At 36.1% G+C, this 18739-nt stretch overlaps 2 protein-coding genes across 2 annotated transcripts; one reads left to right on the top strand and one right to left on the bottom strand.

The window, feature by feature from the left end:
* Positions 1 to 2532: 2532 nt before the first annotated feature.
* LOC121378361 (cytosolic Fe-S cluster assembly factor nubp2-like) lies at positions 2533 to 14509 on the bottom strand. Its single transcript, XM_041506495.1, has 8 exons — positions 14489 to 14509; positions 10134 to 10258; positions 9413 to 9501; positions 8581 to 8690; positions 6563 to 6717; positions 4700 to 4810; positions 3976 to 4045; positions 2533 to 2862 (listed from the first exon to the last, which is right to left on the bottom strand). Exons 1-8 carry the CDS (start codon positions 14502 to 14504, stop codon positions 2720 to 2722), a joined length of 819 nt encoding a protein of 272 aa, XP_041362429.1. The 5' UTR covers positions 14505 to 14509; the 3' UTR covers positions 2533 to 2719.
* A 61-nt stretch (positions 14510 to 14570) lies between these two features.
* LOC121380235 lies at positions 14571 to 17075 on the top strand. Its single transcript, XM_041509063.1, has 2 exons — positions 14571 to 14873; positions 16625 to 17075. Exons 1-2 carry the CDS (start codon positions 14621 to 14623, stop codon positions 16882 to 16884), a joined length of 513 nt encoding a protein of 170 aa, XP_041364997.1. The 5' UTR covers positions 14571 to 14620; the 3' UTR covers positions 16885 to 17075.
* Positions 17076 to 18739: the final 1664 nt, after the last annotated feature.

Here is an 18739-nt window from a genome sequence, read left to right as displayed (position 1 = left end):
TCAAATTTGGGCAAAGAAGATCGAGATATTCGAGCAAACTGAGCTAGCCTGAAACCTGTTCATCCTGTATTTCCATCATTCTAACCACAATATTAGTTGTATCCATATAAAAATGCTTAGTAGTTTGTTTGCAACCGTATATAGCCATTGTTATCCAGATTCAGCAATTTTCGTTTAATTCAGGCAAAAATCAGCCTACCCTCCTACCAAAATAGGAGCATGTATGCCTATGCACTCAAAGCTGCCATCCAGCCAGTGCACCACGACTTGTATATCATAGGCCGTGGTATGTGCTATCCTGTCCGTGGGATGGTGCATTGCTACTAATGAAAAAATGTAGTGGGTTTCCTCTATGACTGTGTCAAAAATGACCATATGTTTGACATCCAATAGCCAATGATTAATAAATCAATGTGCTCTAGTGGTGTTGTTAAACAAAACAAACAAACTTTTTTCAAAGCTGCCATAGGTGAGCAATTTGTCTTCAGCAAAAACATTTCAAAATTACCATAGTTAATAAATTCTGAAGTTTGAGCTCTGTAAAATACACAGTCAACATTAGGATGGCCGGAAATGCATCGAATACACTGATATTCCACAAAATATAAGTGTATTGATTGTTTAATCATGAAGGAAGGCCATGCTGGCCAAAACATGTTACAACAGCTACATACTGAGGATAGTCACTTTAATCTTGATCACAGTTGCAAGAAATACTGTATGCAGTTTTTATTTCTATTACGTTTCATTTCATTTCATTTCACCTTATTTTCGTGCTTATATCCAATTAAGGTTCAAGCACACTGTCCTGGGCACACACCTCAGCTATTTGGGATGTCTGTTCAGGACAGTGAGCTAGTTGTTAGTTGTTAGTGGTTAGTGAGAGAGAAGCGGATGTAGTAGTCTTACACCTGTCCACTGAGTCGTTAAAACTCTTTCTGGGTGGGAGCCGGTATCGGGCTGCGAACCCAGTACCTACCAGCCTTATGTCCGATGGGTTAACCACGACACCACCGAGGCCGGTGTTTCTAATAAATTATTACTTGAAGAAACCAGGGTTTCTGTCAGAGGGTAGCTAGGGTAAAATTACGTACCCTAAAATCTTGGAAATTGATGAATATATTTTTATAACTTTTAGAAAGATTATAGTGAGAGAACTGGTGTTTGAAATTTGTCAAAGTCCATGAAATGCTGTGTCCAATTTAATAACAGTTGAAAACCATAACTATCTAGTAGGGGTACTTATGATCCTTTCTGTGTTTCTTATGTAGCCTACCCTCAAATTATTTTCTGGCAGAAAGCCTGGAAACAGATCTTAGAATGTTAGCTCAAACTAACACTGTGATTATTTTATGAAGGAAGTAAGCTCTCCAACTACAGTGAAACCTCTCAAAACTGGACCCTCTGTAAACCTGAATTCCCTCAAAACTGGACGTTTTTCATGGTCCCTTTTTAAATATCTGTACAGAAGAGAACCTCTCTAAACCGGATACCTCTTAAAACCAGACTTTTTAGTTGGTCCCAAGGGTGTCCATTCTAGAGGAGTTTCACTGTACTTAATGAGGTAAATGTAACAAAAAGGTATAAAATACCATTAATCAATCTGATGAGAGTTCATGCATGTAACCCGAGTCTACATAAATGAAAAGTGAGGCTGTAATACCATACTGTTACAATAATTTCATCTTGGTGATTAACTAGTTGTACACAGTAACTTTGTTCATATATGGAGCTCAAAACCAACAAACAACCTTTAAAATGCAATTTATCAATGGTCCCAATCATTGTAATACAGAGTACCTTGTTGAAATACAGTGTTCATTGTTGTAATACAATGTCAGTGCATTAGAAGCTGCTGTTTCATTAAACTGCCAAATAAAATTTGATGTTAAATATGGCACTTATCTCTTATTTAACATTCATCAATAAATCTCATTTGCAAATTAGCCTGCTTAATGAGACTTTTATTTTGTTTTAATTAGTCTCATTCAGGGCCATACCCAACAGGGTCCCACCACCCTTCAAACAAATATGAAAAAGATTTTATCTAGATGGAGATTATATTAATGTGCCCTGGTTGTGTATATTAATGTTATGTGGTTGTTTATACTAATGTGCTGTGGTTGTTTTGACTAATGTGCCCTGGTACTGTATATTAATGTGCTTTGATTGTTTATACTAATGTGCCCTGGTAATGTATATTAATATGCTGTGGTTGTTTATAATAATGTGCCCTGGTTATGTATATTAATGTGCTGTGGTTGTTTTGACTAATGTGCCCTGGTTATGTATATTAATGTGCTGTGATTGTTTATACTAATGTGCCCTGGTAATGTATATTAATATGCTGTGGTTGTTTATAATAATATGCCCTGGTTATGTATATTAATGTGCTGTGGTTGTTTTTACTAATGTGCCCTGGTACTGTATATTAATGTGCTGTGGTTGTTTATACTAATGTGCCTTGGTACTGTGTATTAATGTGCCCTGGTTATGTATATTAATGTTATGTGGTTGTCTTAATATTGCTCCCCCCCCCCCCCCCCCCCCACCTCAACAATCTAAATTATTTCAACCCTGCTCACCAACAAAAAGGTCACATTTTCAAACACAATTCACCAAACTGCCAACAATGTATCTTGTCCAGCTCACTGCAGCATCAATCTGTGGGGGTTCATTTTGCAATCATCTTGGAGAGATTGTAATTCCTGAATTCACTTTACGGCAGATCTCGGTCGACTTCAATAAGTCTCTTGATAATACTGGTGATGGCGACTGCGGCGGGGGAGTTCGGACACTTTTCGTTGAAGTCTTGTCCAGCATCCATACATGACGCTATTTGAGAATCAAGAGGAATGCAACCTGGAACAAAATAAAACCAGGAAAATTTATTTTCAGTAAGGGGCGGAACTTAGCCAAAGGTCATGGTATGTGCTATCTTTTCTGTGGGAAGGAGCATATAAAAGTTCCCTTGCTGCTAAATGAAACAATCAGAAGGATTTCTCTAAAAGACGATATGTCAAAGTTACCAAATGTTTGACATCCAATAGCTGATGATTAATAAATCAATGTGCTCTAGAGGTGTTATTAAACAAAATAAACTTTAATTTTAATTTTCAGTACTGTAAACCAGGAAATATCAAGGAATATAGTACGGTCACAGGACTCTTTAACTTAATAACAGCACCAATGGCAATTGGCGATATGAATTACTGTAATTCAAGGGCTTTACCGATGGCAGATAAAAATTGCTGCCGTCGGATGATAGGATAAGTTTTTGTGTTTAAAGGGACATTCCTGAGTTTGCTGCATGTAAGATGTTTCCGACTAATAAAATATTTCTACAATTAAACTTACATATTACATATATTTTCTTGTTTAGAATATCAATGTCTGTATATTCAATATGTTTCTGGTCATCTCAATATTTGTAAGAAGCCCAAACTGGACTTGGTCTTCAAATAATTTTGTACGTACGAAAAAAAAATATTATAGGAAATAAAATAAAATTTAACTTAGTACAAATATTAGAACAATCAGAAACATGTTTAATATACAGCCTCTAATATTTTATGTAGAAAACTAACGTATATTTGATATGTAATTACAATCGTTAAAAAGTATCTTTTAGTCGATAACATCTTAAAAATTGCAGCAAACTTAGGAATGTCCCATTAATTGTTTTGTTTATTTGTTGCAAAATGTATTGGTTTCAAATTGCTGTAAGCAGACGCATAACTGCTGTAGGTGGACATTTTCCCTCTGTCAAATTTCTTTTTAAATTGCATAAATATCAAGTTTAAGCATTCAGGTCATATTCAACCATAATATTTTGATGAATATTATGTAATGCTTATTTAATATCTATTTCTTGTTTTGAAAGAAAATTCATTCTTTCATTCTAATTTTATGTGAAATGGTTCGAAAGTTTCTAAAAATCCATCACTCCAGGTACCCAGATTCAATGTAACTCACCTAAGAATCTAATATTATTTTGTTTTGCCAAAGATTCACCTCCACCTTTAGAAAACACATTTGTGCACTCCTGCAAAATAAAAAAACAACAACATGACAATGTATATAAAGCAATTCATATGATTTACTTGGTTATGGTTAAAAAAGCTCAGTTTAAAATATGCAGAGTTAACTGACAAAGAAAAAGCCCAGATGGCATTATCTGCACTGATGACCACTTTAAAAACTAAAATATCAAAATACAGTGAAACCTGTCTAAACTGAACCCTGAACAAACCAGAATCTTGTAAAAATGCTTCAAGCTTCAAAGTCCTGAATTTCTAAATTCTAAAATGCAATCCTCAAAATACCGGATCCCGTCTAAATCGGATAAATATTAGGTCACCAGCATGATCCAGTTTAGACAGGTTTCACCATACAATTTTTTTTAAAATCATACACATATTAGCAGACACTTATCTTGTTTGAATTTCTGTATTTGCATAGTCTTAAAAATCTAATTATCAGTATATCGGATTTAGGCCATACGCTCATAAACGCATTCCCTGGGCCAGGTTCCACGAAGCGATCTTAGCCCTAAGATCACCGTAAGAGCATAGCTACTTATGCACATAAGGTGATCTTAGTGCTAACATTGCTTCATGGAATGGGACCAGGACAGTACTGGTGTTCTACAAAAAAAATATTATAAAATTAAAAAAAGAAAGATATTGCTAGAACTCACAGAACAGTGAGGACAGACGAAACCACTCATATTCTCTATGATGCCAATAATTGGAATTCCAGTCTTTTTACAAAATGTCAGCTCTCTCCTCACGTCACCAATGGCAACAGCCTGTAAACAAAATACAGTTCAAATTATTAATGCCAGTATAGATACAGTATGAGTATAAACAGCAGAGGGAAGTCTATTCTTGTCTTTTTTTTAGTATGAAATGTTTCAGCATTTGCTTGATGTACAACTGGTTGTATAATCAATTCACTTAATATATAACATTATGGGCCAAATTTACGAAGTCTGTTTTTCTTAATCACAGGTGTTTAAGCATTGTAAATATATGTAGTTACATGCATGTAAGACATAAACAGGTGTTTAAGCATTGTAAATATAAGTAGTTACATGCATGTGAGATATATAAACAGGTGTTTAAGCATTGTAAATATATGTAGTTACATGCATGTAAGACATAAACAGGTGTTTAGGCATTGTAAATATAAGTAGTTACATGCATGTGAGATATATAAACAGGTGTTTAAGCATTGTAAATATAAGTAGTTACATGCATGTGAGAAATATAAACAGGTGTTTAAGCATTGTAAATATATGTAGTTACATGCATGAGAGATATATAAACAGGTGTTTAAGCATTGTAAATATAAGTAGTTACATGCATGTGAGAAATATAAACAGGTGTTTAAGCATTGTAAATATAAGAAGTTACATGCATGTGAGAAATATAAACCGGTGTTTAAGCATTGTAAATATAAGTAGTTACATGCATGTGAGAAATATAAACCGGTGTTTAAGCATTGTAAATATAAGTAGTTACATGCATGTGAGAAATATAAACAGGTTTTTAAGCATTGTAAATATAAGTAGTTACATGCATGTGAGAAATATAAACAGGTGTTTAAGCACTGTAAATATAAGTAGTTACATGCATGTGAGAAATATAAACAGGTGTTTAAGCACTGTAAATATAAGTAGTTACATGCATGTGAGAAATATAAACAGGTGTTTAAGCACTGTAAATATAAGTAGTTACATGCATGTGAGATATATAAACAGGTGTTTAAGCACTGTAAATATAAGTAGTTACATGCATGTGAGAAATATAAACAGGCTTTGTAAATTTGGCCCTTTATTTTAAACTGATTTGTGTTTATATTCGTTTACGCTTCAAGCATGCTGTCCAAGGCACACATCACACTTATCTTCCGGTAAGCTATTTATCCCTGCCCAGGTTTTAATGATTATTTAATAGTGGTTAGGGAGTGAGAAGCTGAAGCAGTGGCTTTACACCTCCCCATTGAGCTGTTAAAACTTGTTCTGTTACAAGTGTTATATGAAATCTCCCCCATTGGTGGGTATATATCCAAGAACATTATTCTCCTTGGGGGATATATTTGCTATAATATACTGATGGAAAAGATTTCCAGGAGGGCAGTTTCCTGTGTCAATGGCACCAGAATGCTCAGAACATCACTGAGATCCATATGTGAAATATTTACTTTTCTTTTGTTTTAAATACCTGTGAAATTGTGACAATAATGTGTTAATTTTATGTCCCATCTATTTTAATTTGCCTGCAGTGTTGTGACATTGATGAGTGAAATTTCTTTCTCAAATGTTTTAATTTACCTGTGGTGTTGCGACGATGATGGCCCCGTCTGGGTTTTAATTTACCTGTGGTGTTGTGATGATGATGGCCACGTCTGGGTTTTACTTTACCTGTGGTGTTGTTACAATGATGGCCCAGTCTGTGTTTTACTTTACCTGTGGTGCTGTGACGATGATGGCCCCGTCTGTGTTTTAATTTACCTGTGGTGTTGTGACAATGATGGCCCCATCTCTGTTTTACTGTACCTGTGGTGTTGTTACAATGATAGCCCCATCTGGGTTGTATCCCTTGAGACTCTCCATGACTGTGATGTGTTCGTCCGACGTGCCGGGTGGTGTGTCGATGATGAGGTAATCGATGTCCTGCCAGTGCACCTCGCTCAGAAACTGCTTAATCATAGCTGGAATAGAATTACAGAAATCAATACTAGCAACTAGCAGGTCATCAGTTATACAACAAGACAACAAATTGCAGGAATCTTGATCGAAAGGCCCACACAACATGTAGGTGCATGTGCTGAGGGGTGAGTTCAGGGATAAAAAATTCCCCTGGTTAAAGAATTTTTTTTTTTAATATATTTTCCGGGAAAGCATGATCTGAACCCCCTAGAAACTTCACTTATCAGTCTAGACCCCCTGCATAATTTCCTGCACACACACCTGACATGATCATGAACATACATCAGCTGAAACAGATGTCCAAATGCTGAAAATAATCAGTTGATCACACACAATAATAAAACTGACAATGAATATATTATAGATAACAGTACACCAAATAGCTTCTCCCTTGAAATTTACAATGGTAATCAGCAATGCCGCCACAACAGCAATTCCATCATTATCAGGAATTTACTTTGTTATCATGTGTCTTAAACTGTTGGCGCAAGAATTCCGAGGGCCAAGATATAAATATTACAACCCCTCACGCTTAAAGATGATCAGAGAAAATGGGGGATTATGTTGCAGATTTTGGATATAACAGGAAGTATTTTTTTTACTACTGTTATTCTAGTTATGCATTTAAAATTTTCATCTTAAATTTAGTGTCACCTTGCATGTTTTAAGCATAATAGTACCTGGTTCAAGTCCAATTACAGGAATTTACTGGCCAGATGAAACAAAACTTCATTATGTACAGCCAGTCTTACCACACATTTAGCCAATGGTAGGCATGTCAGTATTTAATTCTCTATTTAAAGTTACGTGCACTTCAACCTTTGATCAGGTGAGAAGCTATTTGGTAGATTGAAAGGTTGCCCATCTCATGGTCCATTCCTTGACGTGGTGATGTAGCTTGCATGTCTCAATGACTCGGAGAGCTATGTCAGCTGGAGCATCAGCTCCTGGTAGGGTCACCCAAGCTGGACTGGTCAAAGGATAGAGACTAGACTAATATGGACCGGACAAACAGAGGACATGAGTTAAGAAAGACCACTGTCTAGGACAAGCAAACTCCAAAATCAAAACTGGGCTGCAGAGGCTCAGAATCCTAGTAAGGAAACTCTCCTAGAGAAGGAAAACTCCAAACTCAAACCAAGTCCACTGAAGTCAGAGTACAGAAGCTATGCATAAGCATTAGCGTGGAAACCGAAAGGCAATGTCTGTACATGCACCAAGCTCTATGATCATCATCATGAAAGGTTACATGCAGCAGCTTTAGCGTGGAAACCGAAAGGAAATGTCTGTACATGCACCAAGCTCTATGATCATCATCATGAAAGGTTACATGCAGCAGCTTTAGCGTGGAAACCGAAAGGAAATGTCTGTACATGCACCAAGCTCTATGATCATCATCATGAAAGGTTACATGCAGCAGCTTTAGCGTGGAAACCGAAAGGAAATGTCTGTACATGCACCAAGCTCTATGATCATCATCATGAAAGGTTACATGCAGCAGCTTTAGCGTGGAAACCGAAAGGAAATGTCTGTACATGCACCAAGCTCTATGATCATCATCATGAAAGGTTACATGCAGCAGCTTTAGCGTGGAAACCGAAAGGAAATGTCTGTACATGCACCAAGCTCTATGATCATCATCATGAAAGGTTACATGCAGCAGCTTTAGCGTGGAAACCGAAAGGAAATGTCTGTACATGCACCAAGCTCTATGATCATCATCACGAAAGGTTACATGCAGCAGCTTTAGCCACAAGTTACTATTATTGTCTATGAGATTTTATTTGGTAACAATACAGATCGTAATGACAATTTTATGTTAAAAAACCCTATAAAAGATGGTATGAGCACAAAACTAAACTTACAATTTTTCTTGGGTCCTCTCCAAACCACTGCATCATCTTTGTGATCGAGAAGAAAAGAAATGGACATCACTCCAACTTTCTGGTCCTTATCAGGAAATACTGGAAGCCATCTGTAATCAGGAATATTTAACAACTCATCAGCACATAGTTCCACCTGCAAACTATTACTAGTACTATTAGGTGTCAAACATGTAGGCTTCACTGTTTAAAGGGAGATAAAAACTCTGCTTCCCCATCATTCCCCTGACACTAGTTCAAAGGAAGGAAGTTTTATCACCCCTTAGTATGTGGATATTAAAAAACATAATAAGTACTATAAAATTATTAAATATCAATGATCAATTGTGACACTTGATCAAGTGTTATTTCACCCAACTATGTTTATTTCCTTTTTTTTCACATTCTGTTGTTTTAATTTACAATTGATAGATCTGGCCCTATGCATTATACAAATTTAAACTTCAAAGTTAAGTCTTAAAACATACATCACAATGTCATATATGATTAAAATTCATCAACTTTCCTAACAGTAACAGTCTATAATCCCTGTTTAGTGTTAATGCCTTTGAATCTAGGCTATACCGTATTTGACTGGAAATAGGTCCATATCTTTGAATTAACCCATTCCTCGTCATATTATAGACATCAGGTCCTTACAGATTCATCTAATTTTTAAAATAAAACTGGCTTCACATCCATGAATAATGTATACATGTAATAAGTTGTTTTGGCACTTTGGGCTTATTCCCAATCAAATACGGCAGTTTAAAAAAAATTAATTTGTCTGAAAATATATTAAAAGAACACATTTATGCTCACTGTTTAAACTCACCCTTCAGGACACTGGTGCACATCATTTCCTTCCACATTAAACATTTTTGGAATACTCGGGCCACACAAGTCCACATCAAGAATACCAACCTGCAAATACATATTATTATCAAGAAACACTGGTCATGATGTAGCTCAAAGTAAAATGCTTGTCTGAGGTGTAATGGGGTGTAGAAACCAGCATGTACATGTATGCATGTTCTGTTTTCTATTAATGGTCACCGTAAGACGGTTTTTTTAAACACATTTACATCCATCAGTGATATTCACCAACATTCCAATTTGTCCATGTAGCTGTTTGTTTTGTTAAAACGTCTTAATTTTTAAAATATGAAAAACTAAAACATCTGTGTAACTATTATATGGAACTATAACAAACATGTATACACACCTTGCAGAATGGGGGTGAAACAAATGTGGAAAAATGTCCTTTTCTGTCTACCGGTAGCTCTTAAAGACCCTAGAGCTTTTAAAGTGCCCATAGTCTTCTTTTCTGCCCCCCCCCCCCCCCACAGCAGTCAGCAGTGTGCCATAGAAACATGTCCCAAAATTTAGCTGCCATGGAATTATTATAATTATTGGGTATTTACTTTATTATTTGTATGAAATTGCCATCATAAGAATAGCTGAATTTCAATGGCTGCCCCCACACCCCCGTTATTTTAGTATATGTATGTCCCTGACTATTATAAACTATAATGACTTAAACACAATTTATTAACCTTTTTGCCAATAGCTTTAAGTCCTAATGTAAGCTGTGTTGCAACTGTACTTTTGCCAACGCCGCCTTTTCCAGACAAGATCAGGATGACGTGTCGCACGGTGGACAAGTTGTCCAGACAGATTCCTGAAAGAAAAATCTCTGAAGTTAGTTTGGCTATTCTGTATCCCTGTCATGAGTTACAGCCTATTTATTGCTAAAATGTCAATGTTGTAAAAGTTCAGGGCCCTGTTCCATGAAGCAATCTTAGTGCTACGGTCACCTTAGATTGCACCAAAGCTGAGGCGATAAAGGGTGTGCCCAAAACACACAGTGTGTGCCCAAAACACAGTGTGTGCCCAAAACACACAGTGTGTGCCCAAAACACAGTGTGTTCCCAAAACACAGTGTGTGCCCAAAACACAGTGTGTGCCCAAAACACAGTGTGTGCCCAAAACACACAGTGTGTGCCCAAAACACAGTGTGTGCCCAAAACACAGTGTGTGCCCAAAACACAGAGTGCGATTTTGGTTTAAAACATTTAAGAGTCATAAGGACTTCCCGTTTGCAAATCTTGAAAGTCTGCCACCAACCCAGCGAGCCCTGCTGTGCGTCTCCTGTAGAACAGAAGATACGCTAAATGTTGTGCATGAAACCATGGAAAAGATCGCTATTCAAGACTGTGGTTTCCCAGGATTTTAAGTTATATGTTGAATGTGTCTTTTCAAAGAAGAATCAATGTAATTTGTAAAAATAACTTTTACGAGCCATGCGGGCCTCAGGCTCCCAGACTCGCCTCAAAATTGCTTACCGAAACAAGTATGCCCACAATAAGCAAGCCCATATTAAGTATAAACATCTACTCAAAACACTTCAACTCAAAATCAGTGGAATGTTAAACTGTAATTAGATTAAAATAACTTGAAATGCATTTCTGAATATGTACATCTCTTTATCAGCTATTATTAACATCACTGCACTAAAATGATACCTAGGTGTGCCCATAACAAGACAAAAAGCCTGCTGTGCCCGAATTAGTAAGATCTAAAGTCCTGCCTTAAGTGCATAACCACCGTATGCATTTCAGGTGATCTTAGCCCTAAGGTAACTTTGCAGAACGGAACCCATGCCAATAGAAAATGGGGGATGGGGAGGCACCTTTCATCCATTCATTGGGGGGGGGGGGGGGGGACGGGGTCCTTTCATCCATAACGTAACAGTCCTACATGTCTGCAAACAAATGGTCACTAAGTATTCTAAAAGCCACAGACATTAAAAAAAAAGAAGAGTAAAGTTTGTTTTATTTAACGACGCCACTAGAGCACATTGATTTTTTATCTTATCATCGGCTATTGGACGTCAAACATATGGTCATTCTGATACTGTTTTTTAGAGAAAACCCGCTGTCACCACATAGGCTACTCTTTTACAACAGGCAGCAAGGAATCTTTTATTTGCACTTCCCACAGACAAAATAGCACAAACCATGGCCTTTGTTGAACCAGTTATGGATCACTGGTCAGTGCAAGTGGTTTACACTTACCCATTGAGCCTTGTGGAGCACTCACTCAGGGTTTGGAGTCGGTATCTGGATTAAAAATCCCATGCTTCGACTGGGATCTGAATCCAGTACCTACCAGCCTGTGGACCGATGGCCTAACCACGACGCCACCGAGGCCAGTCGCCACAGGCATTAGTGCAAATGATAATTTTTGTGTTCACACTTGTTGATTATTAGTATCACATGACACGTCTAGAACCTAAACTAGTTTTCTTCTTGTAGTTTGTAACTGTGCACTGGTTACCAATCAGTCTTTCTTTTTTCTTTTTTCTTTTTTTTAAAGTAGACCTCGACATGAAATAATTGAGGGGTAAATTAATTACTCTGAGACTCCTAACTTAGATTATAGGGAACAATTTAAGCTATTACAATACTGATACCATATAAATTCATTTGCAAAATGGTGCTAAAAATTACTTTCCTTAAAATAATCTCAAGGGAGTGATGGAGAGCAAGAGTGATAGCTCACCTAAAATGGCACGGTCTGCTAAAGGCTTGTGTCAGTATAATTATTTATTTGTTATATGTTTATAAGCCTCTGATGCTACCGTTTGGTGGCCTTGAACAAAATAAAGATCTGTTCTGTTCCGTCATTAGATTTTTAACATTTAAGAAACTGTACTTTGGAGACACAATATTATGACTGCTTGGTTATCAAAAGTGACAAGTTTTCAGCTCTTGCTGTATCCTCAGATATAAACAGGGTAGAGCAAGAGGATATTTGAGTTTTGAGCTGATATTAGAAAAAAGGACAGTTTAACTTTGTCAATAGTTATTATCATTATTAGTATGCATTAATGGCTGCTATCTTATTTCTAACATTAAGTAACAATTACGAATATTTAAACAGATGTTACCTCCTACCAGAGCATTATTCATACAAGCAGCTATTTATTGTCATGTGGAAGGAAGGAAATGTTTTATTTAACGACACACTCAACACATTTTATTTACAGTTATAAGGTGTCAGATATATGGTTAAGGATCACACAGATATTGACAGAGGAAACCCACTGTCACCACTTCATGGGCTACTAATTTTTTATTAGCAGCAAGGGATCTTTTATATGCACTATCCCACAGACAGAATAACACATACCATGGCCTTTGATATACCAGTCATGGTGCACTGGCTGAAGAGAGAAATAGCCCAATGGGCCCACTGACAGGGATCGATCCCAGACTGACCACACATCAAGCGAACGCTTTACCACTGGGCTACATCCCGCCCCTTATTGCCATGTGGGGTCGACATAGTCCATTGGTAAAACGCTTGCTTGATGTGCAGTCAGTCTAGGATCGATCCCTGTCAGTGGGCCTATTGGGCTATATCTAGTTTCAATCAGTGCACCACAACTGGTACCATTGACATCTCAAACTGAGTTCACCCAACAACAACAACACGAATAAGATACTTATGGAAATACTATTCTACATTTTTCAGTTATAATACGTGAAACAAAATAGAATGCAATCACTTAACGTAACAAATTGACAATGTGGATGTAAAACAAATCCATTCTAGTAAACAAAAGTGAAGCACCTTCCAGTAAACAGGAAAGAGTACAACGTTTCTAACTACATTCAGGTGCATGTGTTTGTAAAACATATTGTACCGCGCCTGTGCAGTTCGTCATTTTCCATTTTTAAGGCCACTATATGCAAAAAATATATGTTTCTGAAATATGTACAGTGGACGAAAACTGTTTCATACTTTTTTAAAAGGATAAATTCAGTTTATCAAGCAATCTGGTCCAGTCAGCGTTTTACCAACACCCATCGCTAAAAGTTGATGTCAGTAAGTAAGCATTACGTTCATACCAGTGAATAGATTGTAAAATATCAATTTTCAAATGAATTTGATTCGTAATTAACACAATTTAACCACTCAAAATTATTTACAATTTTTACAACTGGATTATCAATACTATTTACTACTGTAGAGGGTACAAAAATGTAGCATACCTTTTGCAGATCGAATTTCATATTTGAATTTTTTTTCTTACAATAGGGGGCTTAAAAATCATTGAAATTAGATGATTTGGCCTTGTTGATCTGGCACGTTGATCCGAATGTTATTAATCTTCCTCCATTTCAACTCAATTTTTACAAGTCAACTAAATCCGATATTGGTAATTTTAAGGAATAAACAAAAACGACTTAGTAAAATTAATGGTTTTAAGGGTGTGTAAAGTTTTGTATTGAGATAGGCCTACTTACTTGCCTGAACTTTATTGTTAATGAAACTGTTCTAGAACTGTGAAGTAAAATCTTATAAATGAACGACAAGCAGACGACAAAAAATTGGATGTTGATTGCATGAACTGTGCACAAGAAAACAAACTAAACGGAGTTGGAAGCATAACACATTTAGGGACGTTGATGATATATCAAAGATCATGGTATGTGTTATCCTTAGTTCATCAAGATTAACCTTGCACTTGTATTCAGGTTAATCTTGATGAATTAGTGCTATCCTGTCTGTGAGATGGTGCATATAAAAATCCCTTTCTACTAATGGAAAAATGTTGCAGGCTTGCTGTTTAAGACTATGTCAGAATTACCAAATGTTTGATATCCAAAAATCAATGTGCTCTGGTGGTGTTGTTAAACAAAACAAACTTTAGTCTTTACTTTATTACCATGTTGGCAACAATTTTTCTTAAAAATAAAGATCGATTTTGCGATTAATGACATTTAATTACAATAAAACATAATGGTGGATATAGTAGGTGCACTTATTTTCCAACACACGTGTAACGTATTTACAACTAAAACAATGTATCAACAACGTTGAACAATTCACAACATCGTACCAATGGGCGCAGACATCTTGATTTTGTTTATCAGAAATCTCGTCGAGGTCTCGTACTCTTCGAGACTGGTGTAGCTGTCGCTCAAACTTGTTTTCGTTTCAGTGGTGTTGCTTTTTCGAAAACGTTTCCGACATGGATATCTCGGTTTTCAAGTTTTTACCAGCATTTTGGTGTGCAATAATCATTACAGCTGTTGCTGTGGCAGTATCTACATGGTATACGGTTAAGTTGTTGATCAGATTAAGGAATGGAAAAAAAATAAAGGCGTCATCGACCAAGGAATCGGATGCAGCAGACGAGACCAGCAAAGGTGATGTTCCCAGTGATGGCTGTGACAACAACGATAATGTCGCCGATGATAAGCAGACAGAAGAGACTTACATGGGTAAGATACTTATTGGTGTTGTACTCTACATATCACCTTTTCCTTCATTCTCTTTGTCTCCCCCTTGTTTGTTTTTTTTTTTTTTTTTTAATATTGAATTAAAATTTGGTCACAAGCTCTTTAATCCTCTTAGGCCTATGCCCACTTTCCAAATTCCATTAACACATGCAAGTTTACATAGTACCTTTTCCAATTACGTGATTCCGTAACGCATATACTTCCGACAAGGTAAAATTTTGTGCAGTGTCCCGCTACTAATGCGCTTGTGGAAATGCACATGATAAGATGCACACAGAAGCATGTTAATGAAAAGTGGGCCAAACATTTACATTGGTTGGATTTCGGTTATTATAGAGAGATCAGTTTTGGTCAGCATAAAGGATGGTGAACACAGGTAAAAGCGACAAGCCACACAATAAGATGAGGAGCAGAAAATCCAGAGAGAACAACTTGAGTAGGCCTACAGCTTCAAGTTAATGGCTAAACCTAGCATTGTCTGAAATGTCACCAAGATCTATGGACAAAACAGAAATTGGCATTGGCTGAAACGGCTCAAAAATCTATGGCTATATGGCTAAAAAACGGAACCAAAATTTTAAAAATGTATGGCTAAAACAGTATCAGAATCATTACAAGTTGTGAGTGATATTTTCGATAAAACAACAGCTGCATTGATCTTTGAACAGTTATATAATATTAAAGAAAACAAAAATGGTACTGTTTTTGTCAATACATTGAGGTGCTGTTTTAGTCACACACAAAAAAGGTACCATTTTCGCCAATACATTATTGAGGTGCTGTTATACCGTTTTGGTAGTGGTTACACCACAAAATATCGGTTAGCTGTGGCGGGGTTACAGGCAATGCCTGTTGAATGGAATAGACCCAGTTCTATTTCATGTGACATATACTGCTGTTGCAGCCAATCAGAACAAGGGCAAAGGTCAGGGTCACTAAATGCATAGAATGGCGGCTCTTTCAGACGAACAAATGGCTAAACTAATTGAGTTGTATCAACAAAACAAAATCTATACATCATTCCCATTTGGCCTGAACAGGAATAAACATTAACTAATTATTATTTTTAACCTGTAGTCCATAAAAAGTACATATATGGGGGAAAACTATTATTTCTGTTATTTTAGGCCAAACAAAATAAATTTCTGGTCTCTGGTCAGTGCGTGTGTCGATTTTGACTCTTGCGTGTCAAACAGTTTTTTTTATCATTTCCTGCGGTATGATGTAAATTTTTGCCAGGTTTTTCTTGCTATGATGTAAAACTGCCTTAGCTTCATTGTACAATGACCTTGACAGCATTTGCTGCAAAATCAGAATGGCAGTGTTCGAAATAAGCACTTGTCCATTTGTCCTGACAAGTGAAAATGTGCTTGGACAAACACACTTTACTTCAGTGGTTGTCCGATTGGGCAAGTAACAATTTTCAATGCAGTAAAAAAACATCGTCCTTGTACTTGAATAAAACAAATCATTTATTTGGACAAGTGAAAATATTGGCAGACAAAAGACTTGACAAGACTTCTAGATGTACTTGTCTGGTGGAGTAGTGAACAGTTTTTCTTATTTCTATCACTAAAATTGTCCCTTTAAGAAACTGATTTTAAATTACATGTACATGTACATCATATGAATAATATTGTTTAGTATTTGTAATTCCATAAAACAAATTTTACTCCTTTAGTCTTAGACAGTTTTACTTTGCACGCAGTAACCATGCATATGTTTCTGTATAGATGAAGATGCTGTGCAGTCCTTGGGTGGGCGAGACCCTCTGGATTACTGTAGCCACATTCAGGGTGAGGTTAAACGTGTGAAGCAGAGGGTGACCACTAAAAAGATCCAAGAAAATCTGACCAAGGATCAGCTGGATGAGGAGCGGAAAATCCAGAGTGAACAACTTGAGTACATCTTCAAGTTAATGGCCAAACAGGGGGACAAGTTTGGCATCACATCAATGGACGACGTTCAGCAACAGATGAAGTTGTATGCATGATGTGAACATGGATCATCATTTCTGTTACAAACTGGACTTTAGCTGGGACAGGAATCTCTTATTGTTAAAAGGACAGACCCTAGTTTTTAAACACTAATGCATATTTTTCACAATTGGAGCCATTTATGATCACTGAAATCAAATATTATTTATATCTTATTGTTTAGATAATCCATTTCGGTACAACTAAAGTTTCTGGTCATCCTGGTGTTTCTAATACCACAAAATGCATTTTTCATATTTTTAAAAATGCATATGCTTCTGAGAAATAACAGTTATGGAGTCGAGTTTTTACTGTTTTAGTCTATTTTTAACAATATTTCACTGTTTCAATGTCACACACTTTTGTTTCTCTCTCTTGTAACGTTATTCAAATGTGTAACTTAACCAAATTTGATGTCCATTTTTACGGGTTGAAACTAGGGTCTGTGTCTTTAAACCTTCTTCATTTATATAACAATTTGGGACCAAATATTATTCTTAGGGAGTATACATGTATTTAAGTGTATGTGGTATGTGAGCAGAGATCATCATTTGTTTAGGATACAAATTGGGACTGTAGCTGGGACATGAATCTCTCGCATTGTTAAGCTTCTTCATTTATGACAATTTGGGACCAAATATCATTCTTAGGGCATATGTACATGTATTTAAATGTATGTAATAAAGTAAGAGCTGACATTTAAACTAAATATTTTAGGGGGAGATATTCTGAATATATAGATCTGGTAATGTGTGTTACTGTAAGATGCAGCTGGCTCTTTATACACTAATTAATACCTTTGTGTGTAATACTATATGTATGTATAGTGTGAGTTAAATAATGTGGATTCATGGATACATGTAATCAGTAACTGTTTTCTGTGCCAGAATAAAGATGATATACTGAGTCTCAGATCAGACTAAATTAAAATAAATAGCATCACAAAATTTAGCTTCTTATCAAGGTCATCAGGTATTATCTAACTTTATTTCATAATCAATATAATCCTGAAAAATTTACATGTATTTCATTGCTGTTCCGGAAATTGTCATATTGAAACCCACAGATTATAACAGTTGTTTTGTTGTTGATTTGAAAGACACAACTTGTTCAAGTAATCAAACCTAGAATAGCCTTACCTGTCACTTGTATTCATGGTTATGTATGATATCATGTTAATACAGTATACCTTAGAATGATGTTTATGTTATCTATGCAATGTCATGTTATCTATATATTACATGGGTACTTGTGTACATGTATTTATTACAAGAGGTAATTAATGCAGGGCATAAATAATTAAAATGTGGCATTACCAAAATTCCAAAGTACCATTGATTTATAGATCTAGATTATATATCCATCTGGTTTGATGTCTAACCATACAAATATGTTGACACATGGGTTGTTGGGTTTTTTTGGGGGAGGGTGTGGGGTTGGGGTTTTTTTTTTAATGAATGACATTGATGAAGGATTATGTGGAAGATGTTCACATTTCTTATACTTTATAAATTATAGTTGCTTCCAGATTGAAAGGTGAGGTGTTTTACATAAACACTGTCAGTTAGGAAAGGCCATTTTAGAAGTTATATTGGGGAGCACTATGGGCAGGGATTCTAAACTATAAGTGTAATATTTTGTGATTGGTTGAGATTAAATTTATTGCTTCACATTCCCCACCCCCACTCCCTCCACACCAGCACTCCACCAATCCTGATTATTTGTATAATATTACACACAATATTTAAATATTACTGGTGACCATTTAAAAGTTTTTGGAATTTTGTAACCCAGCAAACTATTCCCAAAAATTTACTGAGCTTCATATTTCCTTTTTCTTTATCCTTCTTCCATTTCTTATTCCTTTTCTTT

This window comes from Gigantopelta aegis, chromosome 8 (genome assembly GCF_016097555.1).
Source record: "Gigantopelta aegis isolate Gae_Host chromosome 8, Gae_host_genome, whole genome shotgun sequence".
NCBI classification, from domain to species: Eukaryota; Metazoa; Mollusca; class Gastropoda; order Neomphalida; family Peltospiridae; genus Gigantopelta; species Gigantopelta aegis.
Note: the sequence above shows the minus strand (reverse complement) of the source record. Positions and strands in the feature narration are given on the sequence as shown.